Here is a 26,237-nt window from a genome sequence, read left to right on the forward strand (position 1 = left end):
GACTTTGGGTATGGTGGTCTTATTAAACATCATATAAATATAGTGTAAATTATATTGTATCCATGATAACTAACTTAATATAACCCCTGGATAGCAGCCGTAAGTTCTTACATCGAAATGTTTCACAAATAAGTGAGTGGCAATTTTTCCTTTAGTTCTCGTGACCGTAGTTCATATCGCTATGCGTGAGGGTGAAGGGGCTCCTCTGTTTTAAAAGTATCGACAAAAATGGTTATGCAGACTAAATATTGTCCGTTTGTATTTTCACTGCGTTCACAGCGCCAATAAATTATAAAGTCATATGAGTATCATTTGATATGAAACACTGTCTTGGTGGGGAACAAAAAAGCTTGAGAATTTTATGTTCACTTTGATTATTCGACCTTAGTGGCCTGGATGAATACAAAAAAGCGTGAGAATTTTATGTTCACTTTGATTATTCGACCTTGGTTTTTAGTGGCCTGGATGAATATTTGGCATGAATTAAACTGGATAGTTCCTTTTCTTAGCTCAACAGGAAATATAGAAGTTTATCGCAAAATGATTTGGGTATTTTTACAACGGTTCTCAAGAATTATTATGTTATGCAATCATTTTGTGTGTTGTGTTCTTACGTTTAGTAGTGGTAAGGTTTTTTTTAAGTAAGGATAGTTTATCTGCAACCATAATCGGGTTGGATTCTTTATAAAATAAATAATTTACAAACTACATCACATAATCTTTTAAACCAATAATTATTAGATTTTTTTTAAAAAGTGAAAAGCTAAATATTAAACAAAAAGCTAGTAAAAAAAACGACAAACACCAAACATGGTTATTGATACTCATTATGAAGACTATACAAAACAATTTTGTCTGTGAAATATGTTTATAAAGCTGTATTGCCCTCTGACAGCTCTACAAATTGCCTAACCGTCCACGAAGACAATTGGAAAACTGAAACATTCTTGTTCTATCTTCATTTTTTGTGTTTTTTATTTGTATGCCTCCTGACTCACACAATGGGTTCAATCCATTTTCTACAGTTTTCCTTCTTAAAGTATAGATTTGATCAAACGAAACATGAGGTTTTGTCTTCAATTCTAAAGATAAAACGACAGCAATGTTAGAACAGTGTCAACACGTAAATACAAAACTAACTAAAACATTTTGTTTGTACATTTTGTTCTTCTGTCCATTGCCAAAAGATTCGTTTACCAAAGGATTCGTAGGATTTTAAAACTAATTTTAATCACCACCATTATTATTAATATTCAAAAGTAAAAGCATTTCCTGTAATCATGAAGATAATATTATAATGTTATGTTTGTTTTGGTTCGCTGCCAATAGCTGTGCTGTGTACCCCATACCCTATGCATGATTTGTTTTAACAACAACCCTGCCACGTATCAAAACTCTGAAGGGCTTGCATGGGTCAACGTTCATTTTTGACAAGGAAGAGGGTGTCAGGTATGTCTCACTACTTTCGATCTACTAACACTATTGAGATTAGGTCATTCCCTCGTTTCATGAATTGGTCAAGATTTGAGAATTGAGTGTAGATGGAGACTTGTATGCATGGGCGTCAATCAGGGGGGGGGGGAGGACAGGGGAACATGTGCCCCCCCCCCCCACCCCACCTTTTGGAGGGTGGGGGACACAATATCAAATTCCCCCCCCCCCCACCTTTTTGACCACCTTTATCACGAAGCCCAAGTTTTGCACTGTGTAAAACGAAACCCTGTATCCCTATATGGGCATTAATCCTGTGGGCAAAGGATGACACAATATCCCTTCTCAAAATTGGCCCTAGATTGCATCACAGAGCATCTAAAATGCAAAATTTTCCCGGGCCCTTAATCGGGCCCGCACCCAGAGCCCTTATAATCGGGCCCGCACCCCGAGCCGTAAAGGCTTCTCACACGCATGCTCATCGTTGACAGATTTGCATCTCCCCCTTGAAAGAGTGGAAGGGACGTGTATAGGGGTGGGGTATACCCCACCCCTACCCCACCCCATCCCATCCCATTTTGGAAGGGTGGGGGACACAGTATCAATGTTCCCCGTGTCGTTTGACCACCTTTACTTTATTATGAAAATCGTGTTTTGCACTGAGGAATTGTGGAGCACTGGAACATAAATATTCACACAGCTCATTGGTCTGTTTCGTTTGCCAATGGCCGCTAAATGGCCTAAAGATTGCACTACAGATCATCTAAAAATACAAAATCTTTCCGGGCCCTTCAGCGGGCCCGGACCCATGCCGTAAAGGTTTCACACTCACGTGCTCACTATTTGACAGTATTTTCCCCTAAAACTTGGTTCATAGATCCGCACTTGAAGATGTTGTCAACCCAAAAGGTTTTACTGCTGCTCACATTTTACAGATGTTCTGTTCCGTTCTGTATGCCTCTTATTGGATTAAGATTGCACCACAGAGCATCTAGAATGCAAAATTTGCCCGGGCCCTTAATCGGGCTCGGATCCATGCCGTAAAGATTTCGCACCCCTGAGCTCACTCTTCGACAGATTGTCCCCTAAAAACTTGGTTCATAGATCCGCACTTAAAGATGTTGTCAACCCAAAAGGTTCTACTTCTGCTCAAATTTTACCGATGTTCTGTTCCATTCTGAGAGATTTGCCCCATAAAACTTGTGTTTAATAGGTCTGGTGATGATAGGGATGAAAGGCCGTCTGAGCGTTAGAATGCAGATACAATATTGATATAACGAAGCTATAATTGAGTTGCTTTTTAGGTACAATAACCATGATAGCAAGATTAGGTGCATCATAGCTTAACAATAGGCACTAAATTTCAACATCTGAGAGGGGGAACACACCCCTCAGATTCACTAGATTGCACCAGAGAGCATATACGGGCTAAAAAATGTTATGCCCCCCCCCCACACTTCAAGATGGATTGACGCCCCTGCTTGTATGAGACTTTATTAATGACAAAGCAATACGTTTAAGTCCAGGAATAATGTCAAGCCATACGTTATGTAAGGCGAGTTTTTTTACACATTTTTTGGTCAAATAAGTTCCCTTATTCCCGGTAATTTTTACAGTAACTAATACATTTTCCAGCAACAAATTGTTACAAGGTGTTTTAATTTCATGCTTAATTCATGTTTGCATGCGTATCCAAGTACAAATCTGGCTCAATATCTTAGCTAGACTAGTTAAGGAAACATGATATTCTAATGATGTGTAATTCAAAAGAAACATTTCCGGAATAATTGTTTTGATAACATCTTTTAAAAAGAGCAACAGACGCCAGTAGTTCCTGCTTTTTCTCCAAGGAGGAACTATCCAAGTTATTTAACAACGATTAAGCAAATTTGGCAGACAGTCAACTTCCAGAACCTTCATCTAAAAGACAATAATTGTTCGCTATTGGTCAACAATAACGTCCATAAGTTCCTCTATTAATTGTATGAGTAATATAAATGGTTTTCCTTCCAAGAGAGGTGATTAGGCAAGAGAGAGAGAAAGAGAGAGAGGGCGAGAGAGCAGCCAGTGTCGCCTTACAGACAGTCATGGCGGGACAACTCCATGTGAAACTCAAGGTGCTTTTCATATTGTTGGGAGTTTTTGAAGGTATAGTCCTTTCTTTTTAGCTTTTTGTTTACGCTTTCTTGAAAAGTGCTATAAATTACAATGTCATGACTTCGCCATGATAGTAAAAAGGAAACAATCGTAAACTTAAAGAAATTGGTTCAATCTTAGCTACAGGTTTTAATAGTCACTACTTACTGTTGTATATATATAAATAAAATTTAAGTTGTTTTCCAAATGTATTTATTTTTATTTGTACATAAAATATTGCAAGAGGAAAAAAGTGCACTTTTGGTGCACTTTTAAAAAATGTTGCTTACAGTTAACAGATATCAAAATGCGTAAAGTGTTGGCACGTACAACGTACATGAGCACGAACAACGGCCGTATTGGTATATTTGGGCGAAACACTTGAGGAAATTGAGGGGGAAAGAATCCCAAGAATGTTTTGGGTTTAAGCATGTCCTGAGTGGCTCGTTGGCAAGCTCTCCATTCAAATAAATCGTTATTTACATAAAATGTTAAAAGATATTGGATTTGGTTCTGTTCTCGGAAGCTTTTTTTTTTTTTTTTTTTTTTTTTTTGGGGGGGGGGGGGGGGAATTGTATGACCAGGGATAACTCTCCATCTGCGCGCTTGATAAACCTTTGTTTGTGTTCTTTGTTGTTAGTGGCTCTCTGTGTGTGTCTTGATTTATATTATACTCTTGCCCAAAGTAGGCACATTGGTTGCACACCTTAGTTTAGAGGAACATTACAAAATCGGTTTTGCTACAAACAAAAAACAGTTCTGGCAGTGTAAGCACTTTTTGTAATACACCAAACATAAACTGTCAAACCTGAATAAGTTTGAGATCGATCGTCCATCTGGGTCACCAGAAAGTAGTGACAGACGATTACACATTGATTGTATGGCAATGATGCAAAAAGAAAGAAAAAAAAAAAAAACACGCTCACTGAGCAATAAACTCCAAACGCATAGCTAAACTTATTTCTCATCAAATTATGACATTTCAGTCAGGAACATTTCAAGGCGGCAACACGCTAAGCACTCGTTATGGAACCTTTTTTGTTCCTTAAAACAAGCCGAAATAGGGATAAAACCAAAACAAAGTTCAAGTTACCCTGCCAGCCCCAAACAAACGTTTTTTGTGGGCACATTTTTTTCGAGCACACAAAATTATCGCAAATGGATAAATATTGCATGTCAAACAATTTAAACCTTAATATAAATCAAATTTATAATAAATAAAACGATATAAAAAAACCCATTATTACTGCAACCGAGGAGTGTTTCATACGCGGGATTTTTTTGGTTAACCTTGCCCTCGTGGATGGGTCTTTTTTGTTCTTCCGAACAAAACGAAACGTTTGATTCTCGGACAGTTATGAGCTTTTCTTGTGTTCTAAAATTAAATAATCAAAATCACACTACTTTCGCTCTTTGAATCGATACCAAAATGCACATTGTGTTCATCACCTGATATCACCCTTTGTTTTCTATGTAGTTTATTTATTCAAAGGCAGTGGACACTGTTGGTAATTACTCAAAAAAATATCATCATAAAACCTTTCTTGATTACGAGTGATGGGGATAGGTTGATAAAATAAAACTTTGTGAGAAACAGCTCCCTCTGAAGTGACGTAGTTTTCGAGAAAGAAGTCATTTTCCACGAATTTGATTTCGAGACCTCAGATTTAGAATTTGAGGTCTTGAAATCAAGCATCTGAAAGCACACAACTTTGTGTGACCATGGTGCGACAAGGGTGTTTTTTCTTTCAGTATTAACTTGCAACTTAGACGACCGATTGAGCTCAAATTTTAACAGGTTTGTTATTTTATGTTTAAGTTGAGATACAGCAAGTGAAAAGACTGGTCTTTGACAATTACCACACGTGTTCAGTGTCTTTAACTATTAATTGTTTGATTTGTGTCACTATTAACAACAAATTTTTCAAAATGCCAAGAACAATATTACATTATTGCATTCAAATAATAGTACACATTTTGAAAACTATTGTGGCTTTTTGGTCACGGTTTTACCCTTTTCTAATCGTACAAATTATGTTGTGCATAACAACACAAGAATACAGTTTGTAGTGTCATGTTTTATTTATTTCGAAAACCTCGCAATACAAGCAGTTTACAAAATCCTTGTTTAACTTGTTTTCAGGCGTGTCAGCAGTTGCAGACTTTACTAGCGTGACAGCTTCTGGCAACCTACACACATTCATCGCAAGTTATTTGGTGACTGGTGATGAGCCCACAGCAACCAAAAAAGAAGAGCTTGGTTTAACACGATTCATAAAGACGGGTACAGGTACAGACATCACTGGGTGGACGGATTCTTCTGATTCTTTACCATCGACATTGCCAGACAATGTAAAGAGGAAGATGTATAAAGTTCTCAATGCCACTAAAGGAAGCGTCGGTGCGTTCAAATGGACGTATGGCTCCAACACAGTGAAAACGATACGGATGAGACCCACAGGTGAGTGATTCAAATAAACAAAACATATAATTATATATAATAAAAGTTGTGTCCTTGCCAGCAAAACTTTGCTAGTTTTGCCTTCAAAATAAGGCATACGATTTACATCGATAATTAAGGTTATTAATTGTTAATAGCACAATTCATATGAAATCAACCTGCACAAACATCAATATTGTCTTAAATACCGGATGTCATTGCTTTGTCGGAAATTAGTGTTGTTTTAACGCATGACGTCAATTTGAACACCCCAGATTTGCAGGGCAGGAACACATAAAATCAAAATTATTATAATAAAACCACAGTTTTAAGTGATCATCCTAAACACAATTCTAATGCGACAAAACAAACATTCTGGACATTGTCATAATGATTGTTTAAGAACGTTGGGAAGTAAGCATTGTGAAGGCCATTGTTCTAAGTGCAAATGTTGGCATAATTATATTTTATGTAAACGATTTTCAACAATAACCAAGTTTCTGCGTGTTCGATGTGACTAATAACTAAGTGCTCAATAGCTTCGATACTTCAACTATAAATCTCAATTCCGAGACTTGAACAGGTACTTTTTAATGAGAATACTATTTAAACTTATTTATGGCGTGTTTGTTTACCATTAAAATGTGATATTTATATTGATTGTAGGCCTACACTTGTATCTTTTGTAATTGTCGATCGAGAATTGAGGCACCAACCTTAGGGTTTTGGAAAACTAGAAACACTTGAATTGACAATTAGTTGGCGTCATGTGTGGCAGTTTGCATGTTATACAATGTGGAGCTCTCACAATGTAACGTGATTGATGACGTAACAAAGCTTTTCGCATCTCCATTATTCTAGATGTAATTGTTACTAGCAGGATGCCGCGCTTCGCGCGGCAACCCCGCTAGAAAGCTCTACGTATAAAATGCTGCAAGTGTAGCGCTGTGTACAGGGAGGGTTAAAGTGGCTGGGCAGGGTCACAATACAAATCAATATGGCAAACCACCCATCCTAAGCTAAGACGAATCTTAGTGCTGTGTGAAATCGTACACTTGTCCGTTTTTTCCAGTTTCGGCATTATTTGTCGATCCCATCCATGTTTTCCAGTTTCCAGCGGGTTCCGATAGTGGTTCTTTCCCAGTCCCGTTTATATCCCGTTTCGTTTATTTTGTTCCCATTCGGTTTATTGTTTTCCTGTCCTGTATCGTTTTTAAGTCACATTTCTTTCCCCCCCTCCCCAGCCCCGTTCATTTTCCCCCTCCCCAGCCCCGTTCATTTCCCCCCTCCCCAGCCCCGTTCATTTCCCCCCTCCCCAGCCCCGTTCTTTTCCCCCCTCCCCAGCCCCGTTCATTTCCCCCTCCCCAGCCCCGTTCATTTCCCCCTCCCCAGCCCCGTTCATTTCCCCCTCCCCAGCCCCGTTCATTTCCCCCTCTCCAGCCCCGTTCATTTCCCCCTCCCCAGCCCCGTTCATTTCCCCCTCCCCAGCCCCGTTCATTTCCCCCTCCCCAGCCCCGTTCATTTTTCCCCCAACTCGTTGTCCCACCGTGTGCACCTTCCCTATCCCGTCCCATATCTAACTCACGCCTCCCGTCCCCACGGTCCCGTGCATTGGCACTGTTCTTTGCTTGCCACTGTTTGCCCATAACTCATATTTTCCAGTTTCGCGCGGGTCCCGTTTGTGGTTCTTTCCCGTTTCATGTGGTTGATTACTCCCCCCCCCCCAATTCAGTTTAATATTTTGCTGTCCCATGTCCCATATCATGATAGTCCCTTTTCATGTTTTCAATCCCTACCCCAGCCCTGTTCATTTTCCCCGTCATTTTATTTGTGCCGTTCCCCCGTCCCCCATTCCACAGACGTATCACTTTGTGCCCCTCCCTCCTGTCCCCGTCCCAAATCTAACCCGTGCCTCCTTCCCGTCATCCCGTCCGTGAAATTGTTCTTTGCACTCTTTTCCATAACTTTCCCCGTTCCGCGCGGGTCCCGCCAGTCAGGTGGTTCTCCGTTTCGTGTATTTTTCTCTGTCCAGTTTATTTTTCCCAGTCCAATGTCATCATTAGTCCCTTTTTCTTTTTCCCCTTTCCGTATTATTTTCCCAGCCCTTTTACTATGTTCCCTGCATTTTTTGCCGTTCCCCCGCACCCTTCCAACAGACGTACCACAATGCGTGCCCCTTCCTTCTCCCTGTCCCACAACGTGCTCTCATAACCCCCACCACCACCAGCCTTCGTCCTGTCGTCGTGCCTCGACCCCATGCATTGTTCTTTACTGTACGCGCGAAGTTACTGGACGCTCGCGCTGTGACTGTGACATCACAAAGGACGCCTGCACTCAATCACAAAGTTATACACGCTCGCGCTTTGACTGTGACGTCACAAACAACACAAATCCCAATCCCACGGGTAACCCGAAATTTACCCCAGGACGCATCATTTTAGCAGGGTGAGGGCACCACTTAACGTGAAAACAACATGGCGGCGCCCATGCGATTTAAGCGCTTTTATAATATAGATTCCGAGTTTATTACAATTTTTGAACATTAAATTTTTCTAAGTTTCTGAGACCCCGATGTTAGCTATTTTTCTTGTGACTTCGTTACCTTTTTCCTCAGGAATAATGTTACTAAGGAAGTTTTTCTGATGCCCTCCCTCGTATAAGTTACATACCCAGTTTTAACGTTTTATGTTTGGCATTGTATGGGTAATGCATGCATCCATGAATGTTTTGTTTATTTGCGGTAGCACCAAGTGTGAAAAATTTGCGAACTTAAACGAGGACTCTATTTAAACCGCTCATAATATTTCTCTAAAAGCCACAGGACATATTTGGTAATATTGTCAAAGACCAGTCAATTTGAGCTAAGTTGGTCGTCGAAGTTGCGAGATAATAGTTGAAGAAAAAATAGCCTTGTCAACGTTTTATACTAACAGCAGCTCTCCATTGCTCGTTACCAAGTAAGTTATTATGGCAGCAATTATATTGAGTAGTTACCAATAGTGTCCTGTGCTTTTAAGTTAACTTGTGTGCTCGATTTTTTTTCTATCTGCACCACACACAAAATCCGTTCCTTTTCTTTGCACCGTCTCATGGCTCGAACGCGCGTGACATCTTTATGAATATTTAATGAGCCGGAACCGTTCGTGAAATTTGGGTAGTTTCTCGTTTTTTAGACGTTAGTTCATTAAAATTTCCCATTATTCCCTAAAATTAAGGGTATATCTTCCTTTTTGCCTTTGAACAAAATTGACTTTATTAAGGTGGTGTACTTTGATAGTCAAAATTGGTTTAAAACCGAAAAAAAAACCGAACACAATTACTTTACAATATTTCTCTCTTAAACATTCTCCCACACGCCAATACTAACATAAATGAATAGACAATTTCCTACTCTAAAAGAGTATAGTTGGTTTTGTGTCTTATTTTGTGTAGTCCAGTCAGAGTGCAAAAAATGCTGACGCTATTTAAACACATCGTAACGTAAAAGGCAGCCATGATTGTACATGTAATTCCTGTATTCTGATTGGTGGAGACGGGTAGTGTGGGTGGCCCGGATGTCGCAAGAATCAATTTTAATCATTTTGTTTGATTTCTGATTGGTCACCGGTCAGAATCAGAACGAGCCTTGTTTAAACGCTTTTATCGTCTACCTTTGTTGTCTTTTTTAATACTTAAACAAGCAACCTTTATCATTTTGTTCGCTTCAACAATCCTAATTACGGTATTGCAGGCTTTGTACATACTCTCGAGACTTGTTTATGTTGGATCCAAATGTTTTCGAGAGCATTGGAGTGAATGTCGTCAATCATAATATATACGCTTTAATACAATTGTATGTGTCATTATCAGCTGCACCAACTCGAGGGACTTGAACACCTTCATATTCAAATCAAAATTTCCATTTTCAGCTTTAGTTCAATTTTTTTTAGTCAACATAAAGTGTGAACTTTCCACAACAACAAACATAAAAGAAGTACAAAATAAATGCTTGAAACTGATTTGTACTTTTCTCGAAAACGTCTTTAAACTTAAAAGTTTGTGCTTAATTTCTAAGATTGTGTTGTTATAAAAAACAAAATTTGTTTAGCTTCCAAATTCAACTCCAGTTATGTGTTTTTGATGCCAAAACCGTCTCGGCGGCACCCTGGCATCTGTATAATATGTAGCCCCCAATTAAAGTAAACTGTCAAGTAACCCTCAGGTAAAGTAAAACATGTAGCCCTCAAGTACGCAAACTAAACCATCGACCTAAATAAAACCAAACAAAATATGCAATTCTTCGTCTTAAACAAAATGGTTTACTATAGCACTAAATAATCATTATACATTAGGTTTAAATAAGTATAAGCCACCAAACAAGTAAGAGTCCAATCAATTATAGACACGAAGTTTGTTTCCATTGTAGTAACTGGGTATATAGTTATCCTTAAAATGTAATGTTTACTATGCTATTAACAACGTGCCGTTAATGACAATGTAAGCTTAATCATTGCGTCTGTTTTGTTGATTTTTTTGTTTATTTTGTGGTGAATTTGACATCCACAGCATCCCTTGTACCAGCCTTCGTAAGCCGTACTGTCAACATCGGCGATGATGTTGATCTGACCGTTACCAGAAACACAGCGGATGGCGAGATTTCAAACAGCAAATGGAGGAAAGACAACGGTATTGCGATGAACGGGAACATCCTGGACTTAAGAATAAGCAGCGCCAGTACCAGCGACAGTGGTATTTATGAGTGCCATTATAGACATGAACGTGCCAAAGGAAACCAGGCGCTACTGAGATTGATTGTTAGAGGTAAGCAAAATGATTCATTTATTTATTTACTTATCATGAAAAAGAATATGTTGCTTCACATCTCTCCCATTCTACAAAATCCCAACTGGATACCCGTTTATTTCATAATACAATATGAGATCATTCTTCTGACATTCAAGGCTCTCCATGGACTAGCCCCTATCTACATACAGAGCATGCTTCAGCCCTGTAGTGTCATTGGGTTGGGTCTGAGGTAATCGGGCAGCATGCTTCATGTTCCTCTGACCTGTTTATCCAGCTATGTATGTCCTTTAGTAACATTTCAACCAATCTCTGGAACTCTCTGCCTCAACAAAAGATTACACATTAGGATACACATGACATCTCACGATTCCAATAATCTCTTAAGACCCATGTCTTCAGATTAGCCTATAAACATGAGTGAAATTGTATTCTTGTTCCAGCGCCGTTGAATGTCATACAGATAAAGTGCGCTTTACAAATTATGTTTTTTTTTATCATATTATTATAACTGTCTATCTTGGAATACTTTCACTTAACTCTGCAATACAACACAACAGACCAAAACACTGCATTAGGCAGTCTATGAAAATAATGGCTAATTAACACATTAATACTGCATAAAATGGACTCTGTGCACCCCCAACACCTTTGAGATGGTCTAGAGATACTAAAACAATTCCCTCATACCACGCTTGCCTGCAGAGTATCCATCATGTATTCTAAATAAGGCATAGTCCCCACACTAAAGGCATTGGTCAACGCAAGTCAATGGAGAAAATCTCCATAATACTTTGGACCAGTGCCAGGGTAAACCAGATAAGCTTGGTTACTCAAACTCTCCATTATGTTTATCAATCGTATAATGGAAGAGGTCAAGAAAAAAAATAGCTTTCTACTTTATTCATAAGAGGAGTAATTAACAAAAACTGTTAATTATGCCATGGAAACCATGGTTAAACTAGAACCAGACTTCAATGGAAATATGTTAGCAACTACTTATCTCTAAAACATCAGACACAAATAAATAGGCCTAACATCAGAAACACATCTAACTGCATCCTAAGCCCAATGCGATCACCAGGCCTTGGTCAACATACCTTTAGCTTGAACTGCGACGGACGGAATCTTTCACAAAGTAAATGCGAATGTTTTTATAACTGGTAATTCGAGTGCACGTTTAGTCAGCCGTCACCCAAACAAACCCAAGCTCAAACACCAAAGGACGATCAGGGACGACACACCTGATTTTTTAAAGACATGTCGTACATTTCTACTAAAAGGTTCAAGCCAAACTGTTTGTTTTACGTTTGTTTTATTATTTTTAATAGATAGTGGCCTTGAACTTGTCGTTTGTGATTTAATTTGCTAGTAAGCCTATATTTAGTTGCTGCTTACTTTTGTTCGCACTCACTGATTGGTTTACAGACAGTTATATGGGCGCACGACATTGCAAATCCACACAGGTCGACTGCGAATAAATTTCCGCCTAGTGGAAACATGTTGGCGTAAGAATAGTTGTTGTCCCCCTCTGTTTTCGTTTAGAATGGCAACTAATGCCAATCGTCTTAACTTCACTGTAGTTATGAGTTATAACTTGAGGCCGGCGACAAACTGTAGCAGAATATTCCCGGCGGTCTAAGAAGCTCAGGCAAATCATCGATTGCTGACTATTCCTGTGTCATCGTAAAGTTGATCGACCAGCTTGCGGCTTAAATATGCGGAATGGAGGGTTAAATATTAATAACAAAATAATGAACAAGTATTTGTGTATGCTGGTTTGTATGCTAACGTATGCAATGTTTTTTGGATTTTGCTTTTTTGCTTTTTGAAAACAGAATGCCCACAACATAAATATGACCTAACGGCTTGTAGCAGCGAGTGTCCGAGATGTCTGAATGGTGGTGTTTGTGATGACGTTGATGGTGACTGCATTTGTCCACCTGGGTTTGGTGGTAGACTTTGTGGAGAAGGTGAGCAGAAAAAAAAGATGAACATTTTATAGCAGTTTAAACTAATACACCCTATAGTGAAACCAATTTCCGAAAGAAAAATCTTGCAACTTAAAAGGCTGAGCCATATCTATACTATGTTGGCATTTAGGCCTATAGGTACCTATATATTAACCTTGGTAAATATACCGTTCATATGTTTCAGACCAAAGAAGTCATATTATGGTATTATGCTAATCAACCTGGGCCCAATTTCATAGAGCTGCTAAGCACAACATTTTGCTTAGCATGAAATTTCTTCCTTGATAAAAACAGGTTTACCAACCAAATTTCCATGTGATTTCCAGGATAAGCAAACAAAAGCTGAATACCAGACAAGCACTATGCAACAAATGGAAATTTGGCTGGTAATCCTGTTTTTATCTGGGAAGAAGTTTCATGCTTAGCAAATTTTTGTGCTGAGCAGCTCTATGAAATTGGGCCCTGGTTGGAGACCACACCAAACTGCCTGCTAAAGTTGTGATTTTTGGAAGAGTTGTTGGAGCCACGTGCCACCAATCTGGTTGTTTATTACCACCCCCCAAAATACCGCGTGATTACACTGTTCTTAAGAAGTATCATCCATATCATTATACCACAGTAATTAATTAGGTGTTCATCACGTTGCGTTCAACCGATCACCGTGTTTTTGTAATAAACAAAAACTCTATGTCTAGTTGTTGTTGATATCATGATGCATTAGTAAAAGGACCGAACCGCTTTGGCCAAAAAGGGAGCCTCCGCTGTGATGCTGTTGGGTTGCCTCATAATGGTTCTACCTGCAAAGGAATGCTGTTCTGTTTACCGGATCCATACGGATGCAGCTGTGCCGCTGGGTACCAGGGACTTGAGTGCAAGACAGGTACATTTTTAACTCAAACATTCGGAAAACATCATCAAAAATGTGCCGTTGATAAAATAACTTATTTATAAGCTAAACGCAAACAATATTTGAAACTGCTAAGAACAAAATAGTATAGCTTCCCAAGAAAACAGAAATGCACAATGAGTACACCTATCCCTTCCCCCCACTGTCTAGTACGACTATGTTCAGATCAAGATAGTTGCGTGTCTAGGACTTTTAAGGCGGGTTTAGGAGGATATCACTATACTGAGGTGGCACAGAATAAAAACATCGAGTACACAATCGCTAGATCCAACCACGCGGACTTTATAACAATGGGTTTAGAATCCCTCTAGAATTTTTTTTTTTTTTGTTCATTCGGTGTACATTTTCTGGACAAAAAGCTTCAATGTACCAGGCGTCGATAAACAGACAGCCAGCATTCGGTTTGTTTTAAGCACTTTTCTTTGGTTCTTTCTTAACTGATTCAGATTGTGATGATGGAACCTATGGTGCCAACTGTGCCCAGACCTGTCACTGTGCCGAAGGGGTGTCATGTAATGGAACAACGGGTGAATGTGATGGAGACTGTGCAGCAGGACACAAAGGAGATAACTGTCAAGGTACGGATTGCAGCTGGAAATTTGTAATTTTAAGAAACAACCAATTTGATATTCAATGTCTACATTAATAATCATCATGTCTCTCTACCTTTTATTTTCAGTACAATGTACCTCAGGCGAATTCGGTGAGAACTGTGCTCACACTTGTCACTGTGCGGACGTGGAATCGTGTAATGGAACAACGGGCCGATGTGATGGAGACTGTGCATCGGGATACACAGGAGACAACTGCCAAGGTACGGAATAATGCCTTGAACTGAAATTTGAAATGTTAGGAAGTTCAAATTTACAATGTTCTCTTTTCTGCTTTTCAGTGTGTATCGATGGCAAATTCGGTGCCAACTGTGCCCATATATGTCATTGTGCCGAGAGTGTGTCATGTGATGGAACAACGGGTCGGTGTATCGGAGACTGTGCGGCGGGATATAAAGGAGATAACTGTCAAGGTACGGATTACAGCTGGAAACTTATAATTTAAGAAACAGCCAAATTGGAATTTCATATTAACGTCCATCGTGTCTCTCTTCCTAATTTTCAGTAGGGCCTCAGATTTTCATTTTGAGGTTGAACGCTAAGATTGTGTTTAAACAGTCAATTATTTTATCCATGAACGATAATATAATGTTATGTGTACAGTGACACTTACATATGAAAACTTCGTTTGAAAATGTGGCGTCATTCATTAGATAATGCCGAAATTATGGAGCAAGTGTAATATAAGAACACAATGACAGAAATATTCCACTGAGATAAACGCTTCTCGGATTCGAACTGTAGGAAATAGCAACCGATGTCTTTTATCATAACAACTTGATGTAAAATGTTTCTCAAAATGATTTATGCTTTGCAAAGCTGATGTTAAGCTTACCGAAAGTTGTGTGTTGCCAGAGTGATAACCAATCAATATGCATTATTTTATAAGTGGTTATACATGGTGTTTTTATTCAACAGAGCAATGTCTTCCATTTGGAGATGGGTTATCGTGCAACACGACTTGTACAATATTAGGTAGGTTGCATTCATTGGCTGAACACAGATATGTAGACTTCTTCCCAACTCGCTATATCCTATTTGTGATCCTTTTATGACAATCGCCTTTTGCTCGAAATTAACTCAGAAATTTAGGTATTCAGTTTTAGTCTTTAATTCGAAAAATTGTCTGATATTGATTTTTCTTCCCAATGTGTCTTCCTAATTTTAATCATTGTTTTGTTCACATATTTGCTTATGCTTTTTTATTAGACCGAAAACCATGACCCTCTACTTACTTTCTTATATCCTGCATTGCCTTTTGCATTCTTCTTAATGTAGCTCAGTCGTGTCTCTCTGCATGAATGTATTAATATTAAGTGAAGCGTGGTCTTCCAGGCCAATGTAATCATGGCATTAAATGGATTAGTTCATATAGACCGTATTGAATAACCCCTTTTTGGTATGAAAGTCGCCATCTTGTAGGGCAAACCGTATGCGCGTCCAAAAGCGTACATCAAAAGCACGCAGCACACAGCATTCCCGGTGACGTCATATTCAATACGGTCTATACTGGTTCATTTTCACCCATTGAGCAGTGACTGTGTGAAGTGAATTGTTTACGCTCTTCACGATGTTATACACTCGGAATGTTCCAATTGATTTCAGATCCTAACATGATACCCCAACGTCTCAATGTGTCTTCTTATTCTGCTGATGATTCATTCACTCACACATTATCATGGGAACCGGTAATTTGCCCATCAAAAGGCTTCAGTATAGTGAACTACGTATATAAGGTGCTTGATGGACACGGGAGTGAAGTTGAACCAGTTGAAGTCGAGTATACTTCTGTCAACCTTAACTTGTCTATTTGCACAAGTTATCAATTCAAAGTTGCTGCACGAACGAGTAAAGGCGTCGGAAATTACAGTTTTGTATCTTACACAACTATATCAAAGGGTAAGCAGTTTTTAAAAGAATTTAAATATACATTAGATTGTAGTTTTTTCGTTGATACCATGACTCAAATAGTTTTTCACTTCCCTTTCATGCTGAAAGCAAGAAACAAAATTCATGAACAAGTTATAGTATAGGGAGTCTTTTGTTTGTTGGCAGAAGTGGTCATGGCGGTTATTATTCAAAACTGAAGTTCCATCAAAAAAGTATATTGAAAGTGTTCAGCAGTACAACTTATGCCAACTTGCGATGATGTGTACACTGGTCTATTGTCAAACGTAATTCCAGTCATCTCGCACCGGCACAGTCGGGCGAGCTTGCTGGGAGGAGGAGCAACTTTGCAGGGAACGACTTTGCCATGGTGTCATATTTCCGTCACTCAAGCCCACAACCAACCAAGGCTTATTATTTTACACAACCGACGTAGCATGCACACAGCTTAAAATAATAAATTTGATTTTTTTTACAATACAATAAAATGGTTATTAAAAGGAACAAAAACCTGGAGTTTAAGTGGGAAATCAGTTTCATTTGTAATTTTCTTTCAGTAATTTTGTGTTTGCTTCGAGAAAAATAACTCCACACTCTTTTATCCGTTTCATCTTGAAGTTCCAAATCCTGTCACCAACGTAACAGTCTCATCTATCATTGATACTCAACTCACGATATCATGGGCTGTCCCTGTTACCGACGCCCAAGGTCCTTGTCCTGCCATAGACTACCTGGTAACATATGACCTTATCAACCTTGAGCAGTGTCAAATGGTCAATAGACGTATTGACACATTGAATACAACGGCTACTACAATTACCATTGACGGACTTGAAGCATACTCAACATACAGGTTGAATGTTACATCCAGAAACCAAGCTGGGATAAGTACCGCCGTCACCAGTACCACGAGAACAGAAGAATCAAGTTAGTATTAAGTGTGATGTACGTAAGGTTGTGTTTTGCTTGCTTCCATTATGTTAGCCTGAACATCTGACCTCACACTTCGAGGCTAGTGAATAACATCTAAGACCGGCCTTAAGACCGGCCTCAAAACCGGCGTGTATATTCATCTTTGTCCTACATACCTTTCACATAGCGATACGCACAAACTCTAAAAAGTACATCCACATGCATTTATTGGGACACACTACGCACGTGGACACGCGGCACCAGACGACCGAAATAAGCTTTCCATAGCTTGATTGGTTAACCGAGGTGACCTCCGACCAATCAAAACAAACCCATCTACGGTAGTTTTAAATCACCGCATTTATCCAATGATATTATTGTATCCAAATGAAATAACTGGATTTGTGTTAGCTTAGTAGACATGTGAAGACTGTACAAACTCAGTTTGTAAAGATGTTTTCTTATATAATGCTTCTCTCAAACTTTGGCGAATATTCTTGCGAATATGAATATTTGAAATTCGTCATGAACTCACCCCGAAATTGCGATTGGATAGTGAATATTTTCTCGGTCGTCCCTCGACCTCTCCTTACAAATATCTTACGAGTAATACGAACGCTTTAACAGCTGAGGTCTCGAATTCAATTCAAATTTGTTTTGTAAGAAATTACTTCTTTCTCACTTTACGTAACTTCAGAGGGGGCCGTTTCGCACAATGTGTTATAGCGATAGCTCTCCATTGCTCGTAATCAAGTAAGTTTTTATCTAACAATTGTTTTGAGTAATTAACAACAGTGATTTAATGTATTAGTTTATTGTGGTTTTCATAACAGGACCAAAAGCACCCAGTGTAACTGTCAACTCTGCATCTACAGACCACATCGAGTTTGCCTGGGAGCTTCCCTGTGGAACAACAGGTGGCAGTATAATAGAGTACAAATACTTGTTTCGAACAAAAAATGAAAGAAAATTCAGAAATCCTATCACAACAACGGAAACACTTGAAAGGATTTCTTCCCTGACACCATGCGCTTTATATGAATTTAAAGTAAGAGCTTCGACGAGCATTGGAGAAGGGCCGTGGTCCATTGAGACTAGTCACAGTACCAAAAAACAAGGTAATTAACTAATTGTTTTGTGTTTAACATAATACAGCTTATTATTAGCCTACTTCGAACTGTTGAAGCATGCAGGCAGTGTAAATTGTTATTGTTTTTTTTTTTTTTTTTTTTTTTTTTATGCTGCTAGTAAAACAGCGTACACTGCTCTTCATGTTGTAATTATATTGTGCAAGCTTTAAGCTTTTTCCTTACAATAAAATAATATGCAGTATGTATGCAACAGTATGAGATACGCCCTCACCCACGCAATGTGAAAAGGGAAACAACAGTGCTAGCATTTCGCAAAATTAAAATCTTCAATCGGTCCAGTTATGCTTTCAGGGCCATGAACTTAGGGAAAACTAAGATTTTTCAAATCGCAGAAAACATATTTGTCATCCGTTCACACATGTTTCAAATATGGAAAACAAATTGCTATATAGGATAATAAAAAATAAAAACAATCTTTATCTGTCTTCGAAAGTTATGCCAACTTTTGTTTATTTGTTTGTACAGCCCCTTTGCATGTTAATGATTTGGATATCCGATCAGAAGAACATGATAAACTGCTTGTGTCTTGGCGAGCCGCACAAAACGATCAGTGCCCTGCCAATGACTACCTTGTGACGTATGAACTAATCCGTGTTGACCAATGTCAGGAAGGAGACCGTCAAGGTGTTTCAAAGAACGTTACTGGTACATCTACAACGATAGAAGGATTGAAAGCATACTCTGAGTATCGGATCAATGTTACCTCGAGAAATGAAGCTGGAAATGGAACCACTCAGACCAGTTCAGAGATTACAGGGGAAATAAGTAAGTACAATTTGTGACGCTTTGGTATTGTTATCGTTAGCTTGCGTTTGTCTATACCACATCAGTTACTATAGCCTTGCTCAAGGCAGTCGCATTACTCGCTCCAAAAAGACGCCGCTGTAAACCCACCCGTATACCCTGTGCGTGGTGCGTGCGATCACACCGCATGACCCACCCGTATACACACTGTCACATCGTATGAATACTGTGCACACAAGTCATCCGCACTCGTACCACTAACCGCATGCGGAGGCCGTCAGGCCGTCGGCCGACGCATGCGGATAGTGTACGGGGGCATCGTGTCGTGCGATGTTACGCACAGTGAATACGGGTGGGTTTTTATACAGCGGCGGTCTTTTTTTCGGAGTGACTAATTCGACTGCCTTGAGCAAGGCTACAGTTACTATAAAAAGGGAGAAACGTTGCTGTTTGTTTCGTTACTTTTTCGACGGCATCATTTTGTTGAGACGAAAACCCAAACAGATCCTCGCTTTTCTACAGTTTAATGTAAGCCTTTGCCTAATTCCGAATAGGTCTGGGGATTGCGCCTACATTCAGTAGCAGTAGAGTGACAGCCAATAGCATCAGCATCACGTGGAACCCCATCCCATGTGGTAGTAGAGGAGTTCGCATCACTGGCTACAGAGCGGATTTGTCTCAACTGGGACAGAGCCAAGCCAGTCAGTCTCTGGATGTACTCACCACGTCTGTACAGTTTGACCGCTTATCGCCCTGTACATCTTACACCATCACTGTCACTACTCTAAGTAGAGTAGGAAGGACATCATTTGACCATGCGGAAATAACAAAGACAATCGGTATATGTAAACAACGAATATATTATAAAATTTCTCTTTTAGGAAGTTGTTGTTATTTTTTGAAAGGTATTTATTTAATGAAAATGCAGTCGTGTTTCGGGGGAAGATATGTGGTCCTATGGAATTTTTTTTTGCCTTAAAGAAGCATTATGCTTGCTAAAGGTGGGGTTCCTGATTATGCATACGGAACCTAGTTTTATCTATTTGACAAAATTAATAATATTTTGAAAATATCTTTCAGATTATTAAGTAAATAAAAAATTTCCTAAACCGAAAACAAACATGTGTTTTTTTTACATGGCTATTTAAAGTTCCAGGTGCTGTTACCGGCTTGACTATCAAAAGCAAGCGAAATGGTCAATTGAGAGTAACTTGGACAGCTCCTAGTTCCAACCGTGACAATCATTGTCCTGCTACTGCTTATGAGTTGACCTATGAACTCATCAATCTGGAGCAATGTCAGGAGGGTAACCATTCCGGTGGTTTACTGAACACTACAGATACAACCCTCCTTGTCGATGGTCTTCATCCATACTCCACATACAGGATAAATGTAACATCAAGAAATGAAGCTGGTGATGGACCCACGAAATCCAAATCAGCGATTACAACAGAAAGAAGTAAGTAAACTACCTGCTTGTTGTTGGCCATGTTTAGTGTATCTATTCCGTCAACTCGTCGTAAGAGAGACAGAATGACACCTTTGTTGTTGAAAGATCTGCACATTTTCCGACTCCTCCTTATTATAAATGTGTTAATTGTCTCTTTCGACCAGGTTTCGGGATTGCGCCTACATTCAATAGCAGTAGAGTGACATCTAATACCATCAGCATCACCTGGAACCCCATCCCATGTGGCAGTAGAGGAGTTCGTATCACTGGTTACGGCGTGAGTTTGTCTCGACAAGACGGGCAGAGCAAGCGAGACAACCTAAAGCAAGTGCCAAACACTTCTGTATCTGCACAGTTTGACCAGTTATCCCCCTGTACAGCATACATTATCACCGTAACTACTATACAACTTAGGGGTGAAGGGACATCGTTTAGCCGTGAAATAGAAACTGACACAACCGGTACGTATGAAACGGACAGTTCATCGAAACTGATGATTCATACACACAAAAATGAAATCTACGCAAGTGACTTATGAATGTATTAATAATGAATAACTGAATTATTAGATCATATATATATATATATTTTTTTTTTTTCATTTTTGTGCTCGATCCAACCAGTCATATGGAGTTTATTTTGATGTATTGATATTAGTCTCTCGCGAAAAATCATTAGTGTTTGATTTACGTACAACATAAACGCGAAACAAAAATGTAGTTATTGTTTTCTTTTACAGATAGTGGAACAAATTCACTGCATACTCTTTAGAGCATTGCAATTTACATTAAATGTTGGTGCTTTCAGCCACACCATCTAGACCATGCAGATTATAGTGTATCATCGTCGTAAAGTGACAGGCGCTTGATTTCAATGCAGTTCCTGTGAGTTGGTTGAGCCTCACGACCCTTGTGAATTGATAACAACAACGCGGCGTTTACATCCCAAAGGTCATTTTGAACATTTCAATTATTTGAGCTCACTCATTATTTAAGATCGGTATGTTTTATGTACAACCACATACAAAAAGGGATTGCTATGAACCATAAACGACTGTATTATTTGATGATTTACATTAGGCCCCCAAGCTGCGCCTACGTTTAATGAAAGTGAAGTGACTGCCAGTAGCATCAGCATCACCTGGAACCCCATCCCATGTGGCAGCAGAGGAGGCAGTATCACAGGCTACAGAGCTGAGTTGTATCTAACTGGACACAACCAACGTCATCAGAGTGTGGATGTATTAAGAGGAACGTCTGTGCGGTTTGTCAACTTGTCTCCATGTACATCATACACCATTGTAGTAACTACACTCGGGACAAGCGAAGGCACATCATTTGAGCGGGAAGAGACCACAGATACTGTTGGTATGTACATACCATGAAACTGTTTACCAACATGAGTCTGACGGTAAAAACGCCTTACAAACACAGCTTTGCGGGAGAGAATGTCCGAGACACGTGCTTATCAAGAAGTAAAGTACCTTTGCGGGCTGCATGTCGAGTTTTGACTACAAAATAAGTTGCATATTATTGTTCTTATAAAAGCACCAGGAAGAAGGACGACAAGTAGGCCTAGAGCTGCTTGATTATTTTAATAATATTGGAAATTGATTTAAATGGCTGGGTTAATTCGCTGCTTCATTTTGCTCTCAGGGATGCAATATTGGACAAACAAACTTAAAGAAACGAATAACAACATCACATCTGTCTTTATAAACTAGCTCCAGGACGAGTGACCGTGCTGCGGGCAAACCCAACCTCAGGCGCAACCCAGATCCATGTTACTTGGCAGAACCCCAACGCCAACAACTGTCCAGTATCTAAATACACAGTGGAATATCAACTCACGAACAGGTAAACATTTTACGATCACTAAAAAAAAAGCCTAGGTCAATGCTAAAGTATTTCGTATAAACTGTTAAGTATCTATGCAAGTGTTTGTTTCATCTCAGATATTAATCTTATCCACCGATAAAGTCATAAGTTAAAAAATGTCTAAAGAAATAAAAAAAAAAAAAAAAAAATACTAACTTGAGTGAAAGTATATTTTTAAAATATCATGTGATAACGGTTCTTCACTAAAACAAATGCAATGTTATATCATATTGAAGCAATGGTCAGCCGACCATTGTTTGAATGTGTAAGTTAGTATAATAATAGTAATGTCCGTCCAATAGCTTAAACTCGTCACTGTTCTTTTATCTCGGTAATCGCAGACGCAAAAACTATAAACAGGCGCAGGAACGATATTTCAGAGTAATGCCAGCCACTCAGATTTATGTGGGTTTTTTTCGCACAAAATAACCGATGGCGTGATATCCTTTATAACAATTTTCCTTTAGTTGTTGCACTAGGAATAAATCCTTTAAAATAATTGTTTTCTTTAAAGGGACCAGTGTGCCAGTGAAGTTCCTCATAATCGTGAGCAGTGGCTTGATGGCTCCCTGTCACCAACAACCATAGCTGGATTATACCCTCACTCTACATACATCGTGTACGTCACGCCTTCTAATGGTGCAGGAGCAGGGGGGAAAGCATCAGCGATAGTCATCACCAATGACTCTGGTAGGTATATTAACACTGGTTTGTACGCCTTGATTAAAGTCAAGATGTGGGTTAATGGAGCCGTAACCAAGAAAAAAAATCGCTTTCCTTTATTGAAGAATTGCAATTGTTAGTAAAAACAAAATAGCAAAAGGGATGCAAAGGTATGCATAGGGCACGTGACTCTGGAGTTTGCGCATTATAACTATTTGGTTTTTCTTATTATCATCTTCATTGATCAAGGGAGGAAATTGGTAATGGTATAGTGTGTAAATAAATAAATAAATAGGTTCATGAAAGAATGTTTCACCAGATAACAAATGAATTGAACATGTTCATTGTTTACTTGAATGTATTGTTGGCAAATTCGAATATCCTTCTGACTGAAGGACAACATCGTTGATGCACTGCTGTATGTATACAATCACGACACTTAGTAATCAGACCATCGCCTGTTTATTTTTGTAAACAAAAATTCCCAATTATAGCACCTTCCGGTCCTCCAAGAGATGTGGAGTCTACTGATATTACCAACCAAACCATAGCATTCTCGTGGAAACAACCAGAGTGTGGTCAGCGTAATGGAATCATAACCCAGTATCATTACAGACTCATTGACAGTGAAGAAGGAGTATTCGAGGAAGATACAACCTCTAGTACGGGGATAGAGTTCACTGGTCTAGTTCCCTTCACGTCATACACACTGTCAGTATCTGCCAGGAATCAATTCGCTTTAGGACCCGTTGCTTTTAATACGACTCGAACAAAAGAAGGAAGTAAGTAGTAGGCCTACACAATCAAATCAGTTAAATTTAAACACACATTTATTTACATGCTTACATAGTTTTTTTTCGATAATTACAGAATAAAGTAAACTAATATGAAGTAGGCCTAACGGGAGACAGGACAAATGTCAGAACTAGAGTATGGGGATGTTTTGATAAACAGAAGCTTGTAAAAAAGAAAAAGAAAAAAAAAAAAACGGACAACAAAAATACATTCATGCACACAGAAGGACATACGCCGACGAACGTAAGACATGACAACTACTCGGACACAAGATAGTCAGAGGAAATACAACACATATTGAATCAATTTGTTGTAAGAAGCCTATTTGCAACAACACTACCATTATTGATAATGAGATTATTTGGAGTGACCAACATTTTGAATTTTGTCAAGCAAAACTGCACACATACCAACAAAAATCACTCGATGTGTCTATCGTAGCTCATGTGACACAGAAAGCGACCATAATAATAAAACTAAATCACTGAACAATTCAGCCAATTCGTTGTACTAACTCAGAGATGACAAGTTCAGAGGCCAGCTATGCGTGAGATTTTTCGAAGCCCCCCCCCCCCCCCCCCACCTAAAAAAAAAAACATTTTGGAAGGCCTGTTTTTCTCTCTCGGAGAACAGAATCGCCCCCCGGTTTTTTTCAGAAATTTATTTATGGACAAAACAATTGTTTCAAAACGCATCAAAAACCTCTTCAGTATACTTCAAACTCACATGAGGTACACAGGAGATGTTGCTGCTTAATGTGGAGGGTCGATTGTGTCAGATTTCCCCCCCCCCCCCAAAAAAAAAGATCAATTTTTATTGTTTTCTCCGGTCTGGCCCTAATGCGTGAAAAAACAGACCCCTAATGCGTGAGTCTCACGCCTAATGCGTGAGACTTGGTAGGTCTGCTAACTGCCCTTCCAAAAGGTTAAAATGTTTCTCAATAAATTCTCATATGAAAGTAAATACAAAAACTAGAAAAAGAAGAAAAAAAACACAGACATCTCCACAAACAAAACAGTGGTTTGCAAACACGTGGTTTGAACCCAATAGTTAATGTTGTATAAAACTGCCTCCAAACAAATGAAGAGTACGTAGCAGGCTACGCAATTAAACGTTTTTAAACTGATATTAATGGTACTTTTATTAATATCTTACAGTTCCTCTGCCCCCAAGCAAAGTAACTTTTCCAGTAACGAGAAGCGACAGGATCACCGTAGCATGGAACGCTCCTAGTCCTCCTCATGGCATCATCATTAGCTACGAGCTCCGCTATTGGAAGACAGGGTCAGGGAACCAGACATTGCGAGATACAATACAAATCACAAAACAGCTTGCTAGTCAGTACCAGACGAAAACGATTATGGCCCTGGACAAGAGTATTAGTTACTCAATACAGGTATTTACATTACATCCAACGGTGTCATCGTAATCATTACCGAAGCTTTCCTGCGATGATTCTGTGTTTTGCACTTAAGTTGCAAGTATTATTTTCTTGTTTTCCTTTTCCATCCCCGTTTTCAGAATGAAAGGGTTGGTTCTTCAGGACTTCGTAATAACTTCAAACCATTTATTGAGAGGGGCTCCCGCAAAGCTGAATTCTTTGTTTTTTTAGCATGATTTAAGTTGTCTCGATAAAGTTTATCGCCAAGACATATTGAACCGTGGTAGTGAATAATTTACATCAAAGGATGACATTTTAACCACTAAGTGTTGCCAGTAGGCCTACATCTTCTTGATGAGACCTGGGTTCAAAAAAAAAAAAAAAGGAATATAAATAAACGTGAAACAATTAAAGGCACTGGACAATATTGGTAATTACTCAAAATAATTGTTAGCATAGAAAAGTACTTGGTAACGAGCAATGGAGAGCTGTTGATAGTAGCAAAATTATTGTGCGACTTTCTGGAATTATTCTCTCGCAACTTCGACGACCAATATTGGTTTAAATTTTGGCAGTTTTGTTATTGTATGCATTTAATGAGATACACCAAGTGATAATACAATTACCAAGCGTAAACAATAATGTGTTGACTCTACACAACAACAGTCATTTAGTGACCACAATTAGGCTAGGTCTGGAAGGGCTGTAACGATAGTGGTATTAACGGGGACAAAGGGGAGAGAAAAATGTATCGATATTTTAATCCACAAAATACAAGTAGTATTATCCTTCCTTGACATTTAAATACACAATGTAATTCTCTTTCAGGTCCGAGCTGAGACAAGTGTTGGACACGGTCCATGGAGTGACTTCTCAACAGTCATTACTGTGCCCAAAGGTTACACGCTAATGCCGTTTGTTTTGAATACAGATCTATAAAAACTCGTCAATACTAAATCATTCAGTTATGAATATATAAAAGACCTTACCGATGAAGTAAAACAAATGAGTAAATACATCAACAATAATGACAATAAATTTGTGAAAGAAACCGTCCACGAATTAAAAAAAAAAATGCCAGCGGAAACTTACTCACT

The 26,237-nt window shown here is 39.0% G+C and overlaps 1 protein-coding gene across 1 annotated transcript; it reads left to right on the top strand.

Moving 5' to 3' along the window:
• The first annotated feature begins 3,476 nt into the window (after positions 1 to 3,476).
• LOC139946286 (protein sidekick-2-like) lies at positions 3,477 to 26,079 on the top strand. The gene is made up of 21 exons (XM_071943909.1): positions 3,477 to 3,579; positions 5,711 to 6,028; positions 10,553 to 10,807; positions 12,628 to 12,762; positions 13,484 to 13,642; positions 14,116 to 14,247; positions 14,349 to 14,483; positions 14,562 to 14,693; positions 15,199 to 15,255; positions 15,886 to 16,179; positions 16,786 to 17,094; positions 17,913 to 18,197; positions 18,696 to 18,995; positions 19,529 to 19,813; positions 20,125 to 20,433; positions 21,504 to 21,791; positions 22,148 to 22,280; positions 22,816 to 22,991; positions 23,459 to 23,746; positions 24,917 to 25,155; positions 25,969 to 26,079. Exons 1-21 carry the CDS (start codon positions 3,519 to 3,521, stop codon positions 26,077 to 26,079), a joined length of 4,401 nt encoding a protein of 1,466 aa, XP_071800010.1. The 5' UTR covers positions 3,477 to 3,518.
• The last annotated feature ends 158 nt before the right edge of the window (positions 26,080 to 26,237 follow it).

This window comes from Asterias amurensis, chromosome 13 (genome assembly GCF_032118995.1).
Source record: "Asterias amurensis chromosome 13, ASM3211899v1".
Taxonomy (NCBI): domain Eukaryota; kingdom Metazoa; phylum Echinodermata; class Asteroidea; order Forcipulatida; family Asteriidae; genus Asterias; species Asterias amurensis.

What these genes read in the sequence shown, in the direction of transcription:
- LOC139946286 (XM_071943909.1), top strand. Translation starts at nt 3,519, where the DNA reads ATGGCGGGACAACTCCATGTGAAACTCAAGGTGCTTTTCATATTGTTG. An exon ending in GATACGGATGAGACCCACAG is followed by an intron (nt 6,029 to 10,552) that starts GTGAGTGATTCA and finishes TGACATCCACAG; the next exon opens with CATCCCTTGTACCAGCCTTC. An exon ending in AGTCATCACCAATGACTCTG is followed by an intron (nt 22,992 to 23,458) that starts GTAGGTATATTA and finishes TCCCAATTATAG; the next exon opens with CACCTTCCGGTCCTCCAAGA.